General features: G+C 41.7%; 1 protein-coding gene across 5 annotated transcripts in view; it reads left to right on the top strand.

Annotated features, from left to right (window-relative positions):
* The window catches only part of LOC122550838 (F-box-like/WD repeat-containing protein TBL1X), a 399,066-nt gene that overhangs the window by 343,030 nt on the left and 39,579 nt on the right, over positions 1–16,457 (top strand). For all 5 annotated transcript variants that reach the window (XM_043692158.1, XM_043692156.1, XM_043692157.1 and 2 more), the window contains 2 exons: positions 5,274–5,487; positions 9,022–9,154. In XM_043692158.1, coding sequence (XP_043548093.1) covers positions 5,274–5,487; positions 9,022–9,154 — 347 coding nt within the window. The remainder of the gene's footprint in view (positions 1–5,273; positions 5,488–9,021; positions 9,155–16,457) is intronic.

Here is a 16,457-nt window from a genome sequence, read left to right as displayed (position 1 = left end):
TGATCCATTGAGTCTGTGCCAGTCAAAGACAACTACCTAACTATTCTAATCCCATTTTCCAGGACTTGACCCACAGTTTCCTATGCCTGAGCATTACAACTATACATCCAAATATTTCTTAAGTGCTGTGAGGGTTTTTGACTCTATTGCCCTAACAGACCAATCAGAACCTACCCTCTGTCTATGTTGATTTCTTTAAGTATATCACAGTCTCCCTGATTTCTACACACAATGTCCCCCTCGTTAGTGAACACTGACACAAAGCATTCATTTAAAACCCTACCTATGGTTTTGCACACAAATCACCATTGTGGTCCTCAATGGGCCTACTCCTTCCCAAATAATCATCTTACCCTTAGTGTACCTGTAAAATAATTAGGAGGTAAAATAAAGGAAAATCCTATTTTTCTTTTGTACCCCTTTATTCCCATTGAACATTTTGTACTCCTGTTTTGAGCACTCAACACCTCTAATAAGCTTCCATTTTTCTCTTTATCATGTATATCCCTTGCTATCCAGGGTTTGCTAGATTTGTTGGTCGTGCCTTTTGTCTGTATTTGAACTTGTTGATTCTGTACGCTTCCTGTTTCCTTCTTGAATGTGCCCACTGCTCTGACATAGTTATCTAAAAATGTCTGCTCCCAGTCCAGTCTGGCCAAATCATATCTTATTAAAATTGCCCTTCACCTAGTTTAGATCTTTTATTTCAGACCCATCCTTGACCTTTTCCATAACAATCTTGAATTTAACATATATTTATGGTACCTACCTGAAACGGGTGTTGAGCTCCTTACAAGTATATGCATAAATGACCAATCTGTTCTAATTTAAATGTTATCATAATGTCTGTTAAATCACTTCTACTTTCATGCATGTTTTTATTTTTGCACATTTTATGTCAGAATATCTTCTAAACATATTTTAGCAACAGAATATTATCACAGAAAGCTCATGGTTAATTTATTTATAATTATAGTTTATAGTCTGAAAATTATTTTGCATTGCACATTGGCTCCTCATGAAAACTAAAGTGGAACCTTGCAGTTTTAATTTTTGTTGGTTGGTACACAGGATGGTGAGGTGTAAGGAAAAGTTGACAGTAAAGAGCAAGCATCAGAGTGAGGTTAAATTCATTATTTAACCCACTGCAGCAATAATTATCCACAAAATGGCAATGTTGAAAGCTGGCGTCTAGGACTTAATGAAATTTTACAAACCAGGTTTAGAAGTCTGTTCCTCTAGAAGCTGGTAGGTTTGAATGGCGTGGGAGTGAAAATTCTGAGAATTTAGATATAATAAATGGTAATGATTGCACTCTCATTACATGCTGCACTACTTCAGTGTGTATCTATGGAAACTGCAGGCACACTGGCAATTTTTGTTTTTAAGTAATCCAGAACTCAAACATTTAAACTGATGGTGGGATTGTAATTCCAAGAAAGGATCAAGTCAAAAGCAATAAGAGAAATTTTGAAGTTGTAGGTAAGAGTCACAATTTAGGTAAAAACAAGCAGACTGGGTCAGTAGGGCATAGAGCTTGGCAATGGTAATGAGACATTTGCTGACATGGGTGACATCAGGGAAGAACATTGCAACACATTTGAATGTGCAAACATTTTATAGCAAAATTAGTCTCTTCATTCTAATACTTATGGTAAATGTTTTTTTTATTCACTCGTGGGTATTACAATCTGGCCAGCATTTATTGCTTGTCCCTAGTTGCCCTTGAGAAGATGGTGGTGAGCTGCCTTCTTGAACCACTGCAGTCTATCTTCATATATCAACATATGCCCTTACAGAGGGAATGCCAGCATTTTGACACTGCAACAGTGAAGGAACAGCAATATATTTCCAAGTCAAGAAAGTAAGTGACTTGGAGGGCATCTTGCAGATAGTTGTGTTCCCATGTATCTGCTGCCCTTCTTCTGGATGAAATTATCATAGATTTGGAAGATGCTGTTTAAGGATCTTTGCTGAATTCATGGAGTGATCAAGGTTGGAAACTAAATATTTCAGGAGACTTGACTTCTGATTAGATTCCCTACATTGTGGAAACAGGCCCTTCCGCCCAACAAGTTCACACCGACCCTCTGAAGAGCAACCCACCCAGGCCCATTTGCCTACATTCATCCCTGACTAATGCACCTAACACTATGGGCAATTTAACATGGCCAATTCACCTGACCTGCACATCTTTGAACTTCTGGAAAAAGATTGCAAAATTAAAAACCAGGTAGGGTTGCCTTGATATTAAAAGATAGCATAAAGACAATGGAGAGAAAAGAAAATCAAATTATAGAATCAGTTTGATTGGAACGAAGGAAAAACAAGAAGCAAATGACAGTAGTGGGAGTAGTTTATGAACCTAAAAGTAGTTAGCTTTGTCTAGAATATAAATCATGAAATTTAGATTTGATTACAGTACAGTGTGGAAACAGGCCCTTCGGCCCAACAAGTCCACACCGACCCGCCGAAGCGAAACCCACCCATACTCCTACATTTACCCCTTACCTAACACTACGGGCAATTTAGTATGGCCAATTCACCTGACCCTGCACATCTTTGGATGGTGGGAGGAAACCGGAGTACCCGGAGGAAACCCACGCAGACACGGGGAGAACGTGCAAACTCCACACAGTCAGTCGCCTGAGGCGGGAATTGAACCCGGATCTCTGGCGCTGTGAGGCAGCAGTGCTAACCACTGTGCCACCGTGCCGCCTTGTTATATCCTTGAGAAGGATATAACAAGGATAACAGAGTCATTGTGGGTGCTTTAATTTTCACACAGACATCAGCACATTTGGTGTAGTAGTGTGGAGGGAGAGATCCTGTAATACGTTCAAAATAGTTTTCTAGATCATGTGTCAAAAAATCAACGAGGGAGCAGGCTATTTTAAATCTAACATTGTGCAGTGAGGCAGAATTAATTAATAATGTTTAGTAATGGAACCTCTAGGGAAGAAAGTGACCATAATGTTTGAATCTTATATTACCTTCCAGAGCTAAGTGTTTAATCCAAAGCTAGGATCATCAATCCGAACAAGTGATATATGTTTAAGGGATCTGTTAACATGGTAAATCGGGAAATGTAATTAAAAGATATGACAGTTCATAAACAACAACCAGAGGGTTGCCATTGACTGAAAACTCGGCAGGGCTAGCTACATAAGTACTGCAGCTACAAGATCAGGTCAGAGGCTAAGGGTCATGAACTCAAGTAACTCACACCTTGAAGTAACTCACACCTTGACGCCCCAAAACTTGCAGTAAAATCGACGTTTCGGGCAAAAGCAATGAATGAGCAAAAAGATGATAAAAGAGAAAATAGGATCTGTCACTTAAACTGTTAGACATGAAAAAAATGTTTAGAAAAGCATATCAAAAGCCAAGAGGTTCACAATAGTAAATGAGAGGTTATTGATAAGCAAGTGAAGTTATAATGCCGAATAAGAAAAATGACAGAGATATGAAATAAATACTTTATATCTGCCTTCATGGTAGAAGACAAAAAGCATTCAGAGACTGACAAACCAAGTTGCAGGCTGGAAGATCTTTCTAAGAACTGAAAGCTAGCTGGTATAAGTAAACTGTATATTGTTTTGTCTGTCTGCTAGCCGGGAGCCAACCCCCATACCAACCATAGCGCAACACTGCAAACATTTAAATGAGGTGGCAGCATCAAACCTACCTCTACTTCAACAGGCATCAGGGACTTAGCAAATCATGATCCCTGTCTCAACAAATAGCATGAACCAATTTGTAGCCAGAAAAGTGCATATTTCCAAGCTGTAGCATGATATTGATTTCTTCAATTCTGTCATTGTTGGTATAAGTGACTAAAAACCTGTGGAAAAGCAGAACATGTAAGCAAATCTCAGCAGGTCTGGCAGCATCCAAGGAGAGAGAGACACAATTCATGTTTTGAGTTTGCTGCAGAACTCTGATCTGAGCCTGATACGAACTGAAGGAGGCTGGAACATTGTTTTTATGCTGTTGACAATAGAGGAAGGAGGAGCAAGTGAAACAGAAAGTGAGGCTGCCCAGAGTAAAAGACAAATGGATGCTAATTGCAGTAAAAGAGACATTAAGATGAAAAAAAGGTGTTAATAGGGAGAGGGAATGATCTTTAAGAAAGAACACCACCTAATTTTTTTTGTGTGTGCACTTTATAGCCTTCAGGATTCAACATTTAAGTGCACCAACTTCAGAGCATGAACACTGTCATTCATTTTGATTACATTTCCTCTGATTAGAATCTTTAGAGCTATTCTATTTTAATACACAGGCATGCAAGAATGCCAAATTTCAAAGGGAGCAACAATTTATACGAGAGAAAAGGGCTCTGACAGATTAACAAATTGACATGGAGAATGCACGATGAACCCATTGTTCCAATGTACGTAGCTTCTATTAAGCATAAGTGAGCTACAATCGAGCCAACTCAAGAATTGTATTACAGAGTTTCTATATTGTTTGTAGCTTTTCTTGGAGGTTTAGAGACAGTTATTTAAATAGCTTGGTTGCTGTCATTTATATCAATAGCATTTCTCAGTGCTCAGACAGATAGTTAGAACAGAGATCTTCTATGGATGATGAGGAAGATGAAACTGACAAAGAAGAACATACTGTATGTTGCTGTTTAAAATAACAGTCATTGCTATTTTGTTCTACTTGAAAAGATAGACATTATTGCAGTCATATAATATGTTAAAGGCTAAGTCACAGTTAAGTGTTATTCTGCTATCTTCTGAACTCAAGATGGATCATGTAAGAGCACATAAATAAAGCCAAGAAGCTAAAATAAATCCAAGCTCATTTTTTAATCCCTGCACGTTGCTACGAATTAACTAAATATTTGGTTGGGTTTCCAGGAAGTAAATGCTCATTTAAATTCTGCTACATAAGTAAAAAAAAAAAGTCAAAATTTAAGAAAACCCATACATAGTAATATAGCTATGATGTCAGTCATGTTGGACAGCGCTATGTTTGAAACTCATGTCAAGGTTTGGATGTCATTTATTAATGTCAAATTTTCAGCAAAACCCTATTGTAATTATCTTATGTGCTGTTTTATTCAATAAAAGTATCACTTGTGGATGCTGTTCCACCAAGTCACAATTTTGTGTCAGCTGCATATCCAAAAATAACATAGGCAAGAGATTTGCTCTTTAGTACTATGATGTGTAAGATTTGTGTATGTGTATGGTTTTGTTGACATCCTGTTTCATTGATTCATTTTTAAAATGTGCTGGTACCCACTCTTTCCTTCTTAGGATGGCACGGTGTTTGATGGAAGGCCAATTGAGTCACTGTCTCTAATCGATGCTGTGATGCCTGATGTTGTACAGAGTCGACAGCAAGCATTCAGAGATAAACTAGCTCAACAGCAGCAAGCAGCAACTGCATCTTCAGCTCCACAGCAGCCAACACCAAAGAATGGAGAAGCCACTGTTAATGGGGAGGAAAATGGGGCACACACCATTACAAGTAAGCATTGTATTATATTGCTTTTTCACCTAAAAACAGAATATCCAGTATTAAAACTGAGATGCAATATTTCAATATGTAATAGCTAGGGATTATATTTTAACAAACTTAAAAACTGAATGTTGAAATTTCTTGCAAATTTACAAGTAAAACTTATACTATTTATGTTTTAGATAAAAACACACATCCTTATGCATTTGTTTGTTCTAATTGCTAATTACAAAGTAGTGATATATTCTGTTGATATTTAGGAAATTTTCTTATCTGTATTTCTCAAAAACTGGGCAAGTGTGAATCACTTTACAAAATTTAGTGTGTCATCAATATGTCACCTTCCTTTTCTCCCCAGCCAGCAGTCTGTACCTTCCAGATGAGTAATCAGTTTGGCATCTGCTTATGTTTATGTCTGCTAACTGCTCTGGTTTCCTCCCAGAGTCCAAAGATGTGCAGGTTATGTGGATTAACCATATTAAATTGCCCCATTGTGTCCAGGAAGCGCAGTCTGGGTGGGTTAACCATGGTAAATGCAGGGTTACAGGGATAGGGTGAGTGGTGTGTCTGGGTGGAATGTGCTTTGCAGTGCTAATGCAGACTCTATGGGCTAAATAAGCTTTTTCTGCACTGTAGATATTCTATCATCCTACATTTATACAACCCACAAAGTATTCACTGTATTTAAAGATGGGTGAAATACTTCATCATGTACAGCGTCATCACTTTAACCAACTCAATTTGACGCTCATCTTGCTTTTAAAATTCAAAGTTCAGAAATATACCAAATTCTAGACATTTCACAAAGGGAAAAACATTTAATGCAGCACCTGGTTATGTGGTGAAAACATATTCAATAATGGCTTTCAAAAGGATTTTGGATGGCCACCTGAATACAGAAACTTTGCAGGGTTAAGATTAGGGTGGTTGGGGTAGTGTCACAGGATTTACTGAGCTGCTCATGCTTGGACAGATGCAATGAGTCACATGTCAAGATTAGAGTGGTGCTGGAAATGCATAGCAGTTCAGGCGGCATCCAAGGAGCAGGAAAACAGACGTATCGGGCAAAAGCCCTTCATCAGGAATCCTGATTTTTGACGAAGGGCTTTCGCCTGAAACATTGATTCTCCTGTTCCTCGGATGCTGCCTGAGCTGCTGTGCTTGTCCAGCATCACTCTAATCTTGACTCTAATCTTCAGCATCTACTTTTGCCGCAATGAGTCACATGGCCTCTTCCTGTACTCACAACCACTGTGATTCTATTACACATAATTCTGTCCTATAAATGCATAGATCTATTTGGAAGAAGATCTGTATCTTGCCAAATAAAGTCAGAGTCATACAGACTCTTTGATCCAACTCACCCATGCTGACCAAGTGTCCCAAACTAATCTAGTCCCATTTGTCTGCATTTGGCCCATGTCACTCTAAACCTTTCCTATTCATGTATCTGTCCAAATGTCTTTTAAGTATTGTATCTACATCCACCATTTCCTCTGACAGTTCATGCCACACACTAACAACACTATGTAAAAAACAAATTACCTTTCATGTCCTTTTTAAATGTTTCTCCTCTCACCTTAAAAATATGCCCCCTAGTTTTGAACTTTCCAGTGTTAGGGAAAAGATTTTTGCTATTTATTTTATCTGTGCCCACAATGATTTTATAAACCTCTATCGGGTCACCCCTCAACCTCCTACACTCCGGATAAAAACGTCCCAACCCATTCCGCTTCTTCTTATAACTCCCACCCTCCATTCCCTATTACATCCTTGTAAATCTTTTCTGCACCCTTTCCAATGTAATAATATCCTTCCTATAGCAGGGCGACTAGAACTGTACACTGTATTCCAAAAGTAGCATCATCAGTGTCTTACATAGCTGCAGCATGACATCCCAACACCTATACGCAATACCCTGACCAATGAAAGCAAATATGCCAAATGCCTCCTTCAGCACCCTACCTGAGCCATCATTTTCAAGGAACTATGTACCTGAGCCCCTAAGTGTCTCTCTTCGACAACAGTCCTCAGGGCACTACCATTAAGTGTGTAAGCCCTGCTCTGGTTTGTCTTACCAAAATGCAACACCTCACATTTATCTAAATTAAACTCCATCTGTCATCGCTTGGCCCACTGGCTCAGCTGATCAAGATCCTGTCGTACTTTTAGATGGCTTTCTTCATGTACATTATACCACCAATTTTGATGTCATACACAAACTCACTCTGTTCCTATATTCTCATCCAAATTGTTTATTCAAATGACAAAGAATAGTGGGCCCAGCACCGAACCTTGCAGAAGACTAAGTCACAGGCCTCCAGTCTGAGAAACAACCCTCTACCACCACTCTCAGTATTTTGTATCCAATTGGCTAGCTCTCCATGGATGCCATTTGATTGAACTTTACTAACCAGTCTACCATGTACAACATTGTCAAAGGGCTTGCTAAAGCTAATGAAGACAATGCCTACCATTCTTCTCTTACCTATCCACTTGGTGACATCCTCAAAAAAGATTCAAGTTTGTGAGATGTGATTTCCCATGCGCAAAGCCATGACGACTATCCCGAAGCAGTCTTTGTCTCTCCAATTGCATGTAAATCTTGGCTTTTCCTTGCAGCCTTTCTTAAAACAAAAAGGCCCAATATTAACCACTGTCTAGTCTTTTACCACCTCACCTGTGACTGTAGATGATACAAACGCCTCTTCTAAGGGCCCTACAATTTCTTCCCTAGCTTCCCCAATGCACTGGGATACACTTAATTAGGTCCCGGGAATATATCTACTTTTATACATTTTAAGACCTCTAGCACCACTTCTGTAATGTGGACTGTTTTGAAGACATCACTATTTATTTTCCCAAGTTCCATACCTTCCATGTCTATCTGCACAGTAAATTCTGATAAATATTCATTTAGTATTGCTACTATCTCCTGTGGCTCCACACATAGACTGCCTCGTTGATCTTTAAGGGGCCCTATTCCCTGCCTAATTGCCGTTTTGCCCTTATTGTACTTATACAATCTCTTTATATCTCTGTGTTGATTTGTTTCCAAGGTTCAGCTTCACGAGACCAGGTGTCAGCTACTATCCCAGCTATTAATGTGAAGCTGGATAGTGACACTTGGCAAGTCATTCAACCAAGGGGATATCAAAACCATCTGCAGTTCAAACTTCAGTTGCAGTTACAGAATGATAGCGGTAGGAGTGACCAAAAGCAAGCTTTCTTTTTCTTAGCATCTTGATTCTGAGTCTAATTCTAGTGTCTTTATTTCAGTTGTGTTCAGGTGGCTCAGCATATGTAGCCCCTTCAATGGTTAAACCCTTATGCTTCACCTGCTCACTAGATAGACACTCTGAGCCTTAGTAAGGGAAAATATTAAAATTAAATTTTATAAACTACATCTTGAATAATGCAAGACAGCATACCTTTTCCTGTGACTAAAATTATACACTTTATTGTGACTGGGTCTTTTCAAAGCAATGTGATTTTACATTAATCTAATCTCCCTTAACTGAAAAATTAAATGATTCTTTGCAGATAATCATTCTGATGCCATGGAAATAGATGGAGATGTTGAAATTCCTTCAAACAAATCCACAGTCTTAAGAGGTCATGAATCTGAAGTATTCATTTGTGCCTGGAACCCAGTCAGTGATCTTTTGGCATCGGGGTAGGTACCAATTAGAACAAATACTAAAAGTAAAAATACATTATCTCTGTTATTCTGATATCAATTATATGGTTCTATTACTCCTGCACCCTTATCAAATAGTGTTAAATCATGTTATGCTGGTTGGTTTGCAAATATGGAGGCAGAGCTTATTATTCAGACCCCTTTAATGGATTTTCATGCCTCCACTAAGGGTCAGTATATAATAATTCCTTAACGAAGCAAAACCAATGATCCAAATTGCATAAATCGTCTCTCAAACATTTTCTCACTTGACATATGAAACACCTGGAGAATGAATGGCTGTTTTTAATTACGTGGCCAGTCTTCTGCGGCAATGTGGAGTGGAAGCAGTGATGTACAATTCAAAAGCTTCAAAATTTATAAACTGATTTTAGGACCAACCAATAAAATGGTAAAACATACTTGCCTAGATATTTGACAGTCTGAGTAAAAGGTACATATATGGACCGAACATAGTAGGAGGCAAGCCTAAATTCTGTGCTGAAAGTGCATCGTTTGCTATATTGAATCAGGCTTCCTATGAGCATTCGGAAAATGTACCAAAGGAATTAGAAACACCAATCAAACTTAAGAGGGTCCTATGTTGATGCAAAGACCCCTTCGTGAAATTGTTCAACCCTAAAACCTGACAGCCTGCAGTGCACCTGCCCAAAATATCGTGATGGTCTTAGGTATTAAGAACCATGCAAGGATGCTACTTAAGAGGTGAATCCATCCCATACACGTGTAGTTACTGGTTTATTCTTATTTGCTGCTGGTTAAGTTTTGAGGAGGGATGTTGGCATTGAAAGGTTGCAAGTTCCTCTTCCAGTAGTAATTTGATTCTTATTTTTGCTGACAGTTTTTTTTTGGTAGTGACTACTTTTGTCTTTAGTGAAACATGTTATCTTCCAGTCATGGTAGTCTGCTAGGTCTGCCTTTGGTAAGTGACAGCAGGAGAAGCAGCAAAGAAACCAGACAAGAACAGGAGCAGCTGGGAGGAAAGGGTAAAGACCAGTGTGTAGAAGACTGAATGCTTAGAAACATATTTGCTGAGAGCACTTATTAGCCCAACTTCAATAAGAAGCTTCCTAAAGCAACCATGGCTGGAGCCTTAAACCTGGTTTGGACAACACTGTCTATGAGCCCTCAAGTAACAAACTCAGACTCCTTCAACAACATCTTCCAAATGTCACATCTATCACCTAGAAGAACAGCAGCAGTAGATATGAGAGCACCAGCACCCACAGATTCCAACCAAATCACATAACATCCCATTTACTGTCACTGTTTCAAAATCCTGGAACTCCATCCCTAATGGATACCTCAACACCTAATGGACTGCAGCCAATTGCAGAAGACAGCCCCCTGCCACCTTCTGTAGAGCAATCAGGGGTGGGCAGTAACCAACAGTGTCCACATTCTTTTTTTTTGAAAAGTCATTGAGATTGTTGCCTTGATGTCTTAGGCATCTTTCAGTACGCTGCAAGTGATATTGAGCAGTTCACTGTCAGCTAGACCTACATCACTTGCCCAAAGCAGAATGAGAGTGCAAGCCTTCTCTCACTTTGTGGGGACCAAGATGCTAGAGAATGAGGTCAAAGTTGCCTTCAGAACTTCCCATTATCATGCTGGCATCCTTCTGAACGGAAGCAGATTCTACTATTTTAATATCTAATTTGCTTATAGTTGTAGGGAGCACACAACATAGGTCTATTCCAGTATCCAAGTAGCAAACATTTTTCATTCATCCTACGCCAGTCCTCTGTTATGTCTTTATTCCAGTTAAACTATCAGAGCAGCAGGAATGTTGTAACACTGAAAACACCAGTCAGCTCGAAGGTGGAAACCACCTATGTTCCAGAATGCTAATTTGAGCTATTCCAATTAGCCATGTAGCCTATTCCAACTGTCAGCGTAATGTCAACCTCTGTCAGATCATAGGTACTTTAGAAGAAGGAAGGAAAAAGGAGGATTATGGTGTGAAGAAATCCTGAGTGATGTCTCAGTTAACAATGAACTCACCAAGGTTGTAATTTTTCTTATACACCCACCTGTAACATATACCCATCAATGGATGTAGGTTTGCTCACTGAGCTGGAAGGTTTGTTTTCCAGCTCAGTAAGCAAACTTACATCCAGAACCTCAACCTGAACTACAAATCTCCTCAAAACTCACTAATACCCATCAACTTCAGAATGGAAAGGGATGTAGAAGAACATTAGCCACCTACTGCATGTTCAGTGCAACTTTTCTCTGCAAGATGAAAGTCAGTGACAACCTTGGAGGTTTTAAGGTGCTTGTGGCAGACTGTGGTGTAAAGATGTGACAGTTTAAATAATTTAGAAAAGGAGGAGGAGATAGAATGAGACATGGTGCAGGTAGAATGTAATGGTTGTAGGAAAGTGAGGAAGAGCAGTACTACAAGTAATGTGGCTACAGGTATACAGTCAGAAGGGAGTTACTCTGCGAGTCCTTAACATTAACTCCAGACACAATGAAGTCCCATGGCTTCAGGTTAAATGTGGACAAGTAAATATCCTACTGAATATCACTAACCACACTCCTCCTCCTGAAGAATTAATGCTACTACATGTTGAGCAACACTTGGAGGAAGTACTGAGGGTGGTAAGGGCCCAAAATAAATTCTGGGTTTGGGGATTTCAGTGTCCACCATCAAAAGTGGCTTGGCACTAGCACTACTGAATGAGCTGGTCAGGTCCTAAAGGACATTGCGTTAGATTGGGTTGTGGCATTTGGTGAGAGAAACAAGAAAAGGGAAAAACATACTTGACTTCATCCTTACCAATCTGTTGGCTGCACATGCATTGTCCATGATAGTATCAGTAAGAGTGACCACCACATAGTCCTTGTGGAGACACAGTTCACATTCATATTGAGAATATCCTCCATCATGTTATAGAATCTTCCAGTACAGAAACACACTTCAATCCAACTCGTCCACATGGACCCGTATTTCCTAAATTAAACAAATCCCATTTGCCTGCATTTGGCCCATTGCCCTCTAACCCTTTCCTATTCAAATACCTGTCCAAGTACCTTTTAACGTTGTAACTGTACCTGTATCTACCACTACTTCTGGCAATTCATTGCATCTATAAACTACCACTGTTTGAAAAATTGAGGATTTTAAACTTGTAAGTCGGGGTGGGGAGGGAAAGGGAAAGCGACAGGGTGTATGGAGTCAGGTAGAAACATAAGCAGCAGATTAGCATGTATGCAGGGTTTAAGTTCAAGGCAGACTAAAGCACTTTACCTGAATGCTCGTAGTATTTGTAACAAAGTAGATGAATTACCGGCACAAATCATCATGAATGATTATGATGTGGTAGGTATCACAGAGACATAATTGCAGGGACTTCAGAACTGGCAGTTAAACATCCAAGGATTTATAACTGAGTGAAAAGACAGGGAGGTGGGCAGAGGGGGCAAGGTTGCCTTGTTAGTTAAGAATGAAATTAAATCTATGGCACTGAATGGCATGGGGTCAGATGATGTGGAGTCTATGTGGGTGGAGTTGAGCAACCACAAAGGCAAAAATACCATAATGGGAGTTATGTACAGACGACCTAACAGTGGTCAGGACCAGGGGCGCAAGATGTACCGGGAAATAGATAGGGCATGTCAGAAAGGCAAGGTCACTGTAATCATTGGGGAACTTCAATATGCACGTGAACTGGGTGAATAATGTTGCCGTTGGATCCAAAGAAAGGGAATTCATGGAAGGCTTATAGGATGGCTTTTTGGAACAGCTTGTGATGGAACCCACAAAGAAGTAGGCTATTCTGGACTTAGTGCTATGTAATGAGCCAGTCTTTATAAAAGACCTTAAAGTAAGGGAACTCTGAGGAGGCAGCTACCATAATATGGCAGAGTTCAGTCTGCAGTTTGAAAGAGAGAAGTCAAAATTTTATGTAATGGTGTTACAGTTAAATAAAGGTAATTACAGGGGCATGAGAGAGGAATTGACGAAAATTGACTGCAAATAGAGCCTAGCGGGGAAGACAGTAGAGCAACATTGGCAGATATTTCTGGGTGTAACAGAGGACACAGTACAGAGATTCATCCCAAAAGAAAAGATTATCTGGGGAGGGATTAGACAGCCATGGCTGATAAAGGAAGTCAGGAAATGTATCAAAGAAAAAGAGAGAGCCTATGAAGTGGCCAAGAGCACTGGAAAATCAGAAGTTTAGAAAGACTACAAAATCAAACGGAGGATAACAAAGAGAGAAATAAGGAAGGCAAGGGTCAAATATGGACGTAGGCTAGCCAGTAATATTAGAAATGATAGTAAAAGTTTCTTTCAACAAATAAGAAATTAACGAGAGGCAGAAGTAGACTTTGGGCCGTTCCAAATTCATGCAGGAAGGCTAGAGATGGGAGATAAGGAAAAAGCTGAAGAACTTGATCAGTACTTTGTGTCAGTCTTCACAGTGGAAGACAGGAGTAATATCCCAACAATTAAGGAGAGTCAGGAAGCAGAGTTGAGTATGGTAGCCATTACAAAAGAGAAAGTGCTAGAAAAGCCAGAAGGTCTAAAAATTGATAAATCTTCTGGCCCCGATGGACTACATCCTAGATTTTGAGGGTGGTGGCTGAGGAAATAGCAGAGGCATTGGTTGTGATCTTTCAAAAGGCACCAGAGTCAGGGAGAGTCCGAAATGATTGGAAAATTGCTGTTGTAACCCCCTTGTTCAAGAAAGGAATCAAGACAAAAGATTGAAAATTATAGACTAATTAGCCTAACCTCAGTTGTTGGTAAAATTCTAGAATCCATTGTTAAGGATGGGATTTCTAAATTCTTCGAAGTGCAGGGTCGTATTAGAACAAGTCAGCATGCATTTAATAAGGGGAGATCGTGCCTGACAAACCTGTTAGAATTCTTTGAAGAGGTAACAAGTATGTTAGACCAGGGAAACCCAGTGGATATTATCTATAGAGCCTTCCAAAGCCTTTGATAAGGTGCCTCATGGGAGACTGCTGAGTAAGGTGAGGGTCCATGGTGTTCGAGGTGAGCTACTGGCATGGATTGAGGATTGGCTGTCTGACAGAGGCAAAGGGTTGGGATAAAAGGTTCTTTTTCGGAACAGTAGCCGATGACAAGTGGTGTCCCGTAGGGTTCATTGTTGGGGCCGCAGCTGTTCACTTTATATATTAATGATCTGGATGAAGGGACTGGGGGCTTTCTGGCGAAGTTTGCCGATGATACGAAGTTAGGTGGCCAGGCAGGTAGTACTGAGGAGGCTGCAGAAGGACTTAGCGCAGCAGGTCAGGCAGCATCCAAGCAACAGGGGAATCAACATTTCGGGCATAAGCCCTTTTTCAGGAATGAGGAAGGTATGCCAAGCAGGCTAAGATAAAAGGTAGGGAGGACAGACTTGGGGGAGGGGCGTTGGGAATGCGATAGATGGAAGGAGGTTAAGGTGAGGGTGAAGGGCAGAGAGGTCAGGAAAAAGATTGCAGGTCAAGAAGGCGGTGCTGAGTCCGAGGGTTGGGACTGAGATAAGGTGGGGGGAGGGGAAATGAGGAAGCTGGAGAAATCTGCATTCATCCCTTGTGGTTGGAGGGTTTCTAGGTGGAAGATGAAGCGCTCTTCCTCCAGGCGTCGTGTTGCCATGGTCTGGTGATGGAGGAGTCCCAGGACCTCCATGTCCTTGGCGGAGTGGGAGGGGGAGTTAAAGTGTTCAGCCACAGGGCGGTTGGGTTGGTTGGTGCCGGTGTCCCAGAGGTGTTCTCCGAAACGTTCAACAAGTAGGCGGCCTGTCTCCCCAATGTAGAGGAGGCCACATTGGGTGCAGCGGATGCAGTAAATGATGTGTGTGGAGGTGCAGGTGAATTTGTGACGGATATGGAAGGATCCGTCAGGGCCTTGGAGGGAAGTGAGGGGGAAGGTGTGGGTGCAAGTTTTGCATTTCTTGCGGTTGCAGGGGAAGGTGCCGGGAGTGGAGGTTAGGTTGGTGGGGGCTGTGGACCTGACGAGGGAGTCGCGGAGGGAGTGGTCTTTCCGAACGCTGATAGGGGAGGGGAGGGCAATATATCCTTGATGGTGGAGTCTGTTTGGAGGTAGCGGAAATTACGAAGGATGATACGATGTAGCTGGAAGTTGGTGGGGTGGTAGGTGAGAACCAGTGGGGTTCTGTCCTGGTGGCGATTGGAGGGCCGGAGGAGCAGGAAGTGGAGGAGATGCGGTGGAGAGCATCGTCAACCACGTCTGAGGGGAAATTGCGGTCTTTGAAGAAGGAGACATCTGGGTTGTTCGGTATTGGAATTGGTCCTCCTGGGAGCAGATGCAGCGGAGGCGAAGGAGTTGGGAATGTGGGATGGCGTTTTTACAGGGGGAAGGATGGGAGGAGGTGCAATCTAGGTAGCTGTGGGAGTCGGTCGGTTTATAGTAAATGTCCGTGTTGAGTCGGTCGCCCGTGATAGAAATGGAAAGGTCTAGGAAGGGAAGGGAGGAGTCTGAGACGGTCCAGGTAAATTTGAGGTCGGGGTGGAAGGTGTTAGTAAAGTGGATGAACTGTTCAACCTCTTCGTGGGGGCATGAGGTAGCGCCGATACAGTCATCGATGGGGGAGGCGGTGCCAGTGTAGCTGCAGAAGATGGACTGTTCCACATATCCGACGAAGAGGCAGGCATAGCTGAGGCCCATGCGGGTGCCCATAGCTACGCCTTTGGTTTGGAGGAAGTGGGAGGATTGGAAAGAGAAGTTGTTCAGAGTGAGGACCAGTTCAGTCAGTCGAAGGAGGGTGTCAGTGGAAGGGTACTGGTTGGGTCAGCGGGAAAGGAAGAAACAGAGGGCTTTGAGGCCTTCGTGTTGGGGGATGGAGGTGTATCGGGACTGGATGTCCATGGTGAAGATAAGGCTCCTCCTGCAACCGCAAGAAATGCAAAACTTGTGCCCACACCTCCACCCTCACTTCCCTCCAAGACCCCAAGGGATCCTTCCATATCCGTCACAAATTCACCTGCACCTCTACACACAGCATTTACTGCATCCACCGCACCCAATGTGGCCTCCTCTACATTGGGGAGACAGGCGGCCTACTTGCAGAATGTTTCAGGGAACACCTCTGGGACACCTGCACCAACCAACCCAACCGCCCTGTGGCTGAACACTTTAACTCCCCCTCCCACTGGACCAAGGACATGCAGGTCCTTGGCATCCTCCACCGCCAGACCATGGCAACACGACGCCTGGAGGAAGAGCGCCTCATCTTCCGCCTAGGAACCTGCCAACCACAAGGGATGAATGCAGATTTCTCCAGCTTCCTCATTTCCC

The sequence above is a fragment of the Chiloscyllium plagiosum genome, chromosome 6 (genome assembly GCF_004010195.1).
Source record: "Chiloscyllium plagiosum isolate BGI_BamShark_2017 chromosome 6, ASM401019v2, whole genome shotgun sequence".
NCBI classification, from domain to species: Eukaryota; Metazoa; Chordata; class Chondrichthyes; order Orectolobiformes; family Hemiscylliidae; genus Chiloscyllium; species Chiloscyllium plagiosum.
This window is presented reverse-complemented; position numbering and strand designations above follow the sequence as displayed.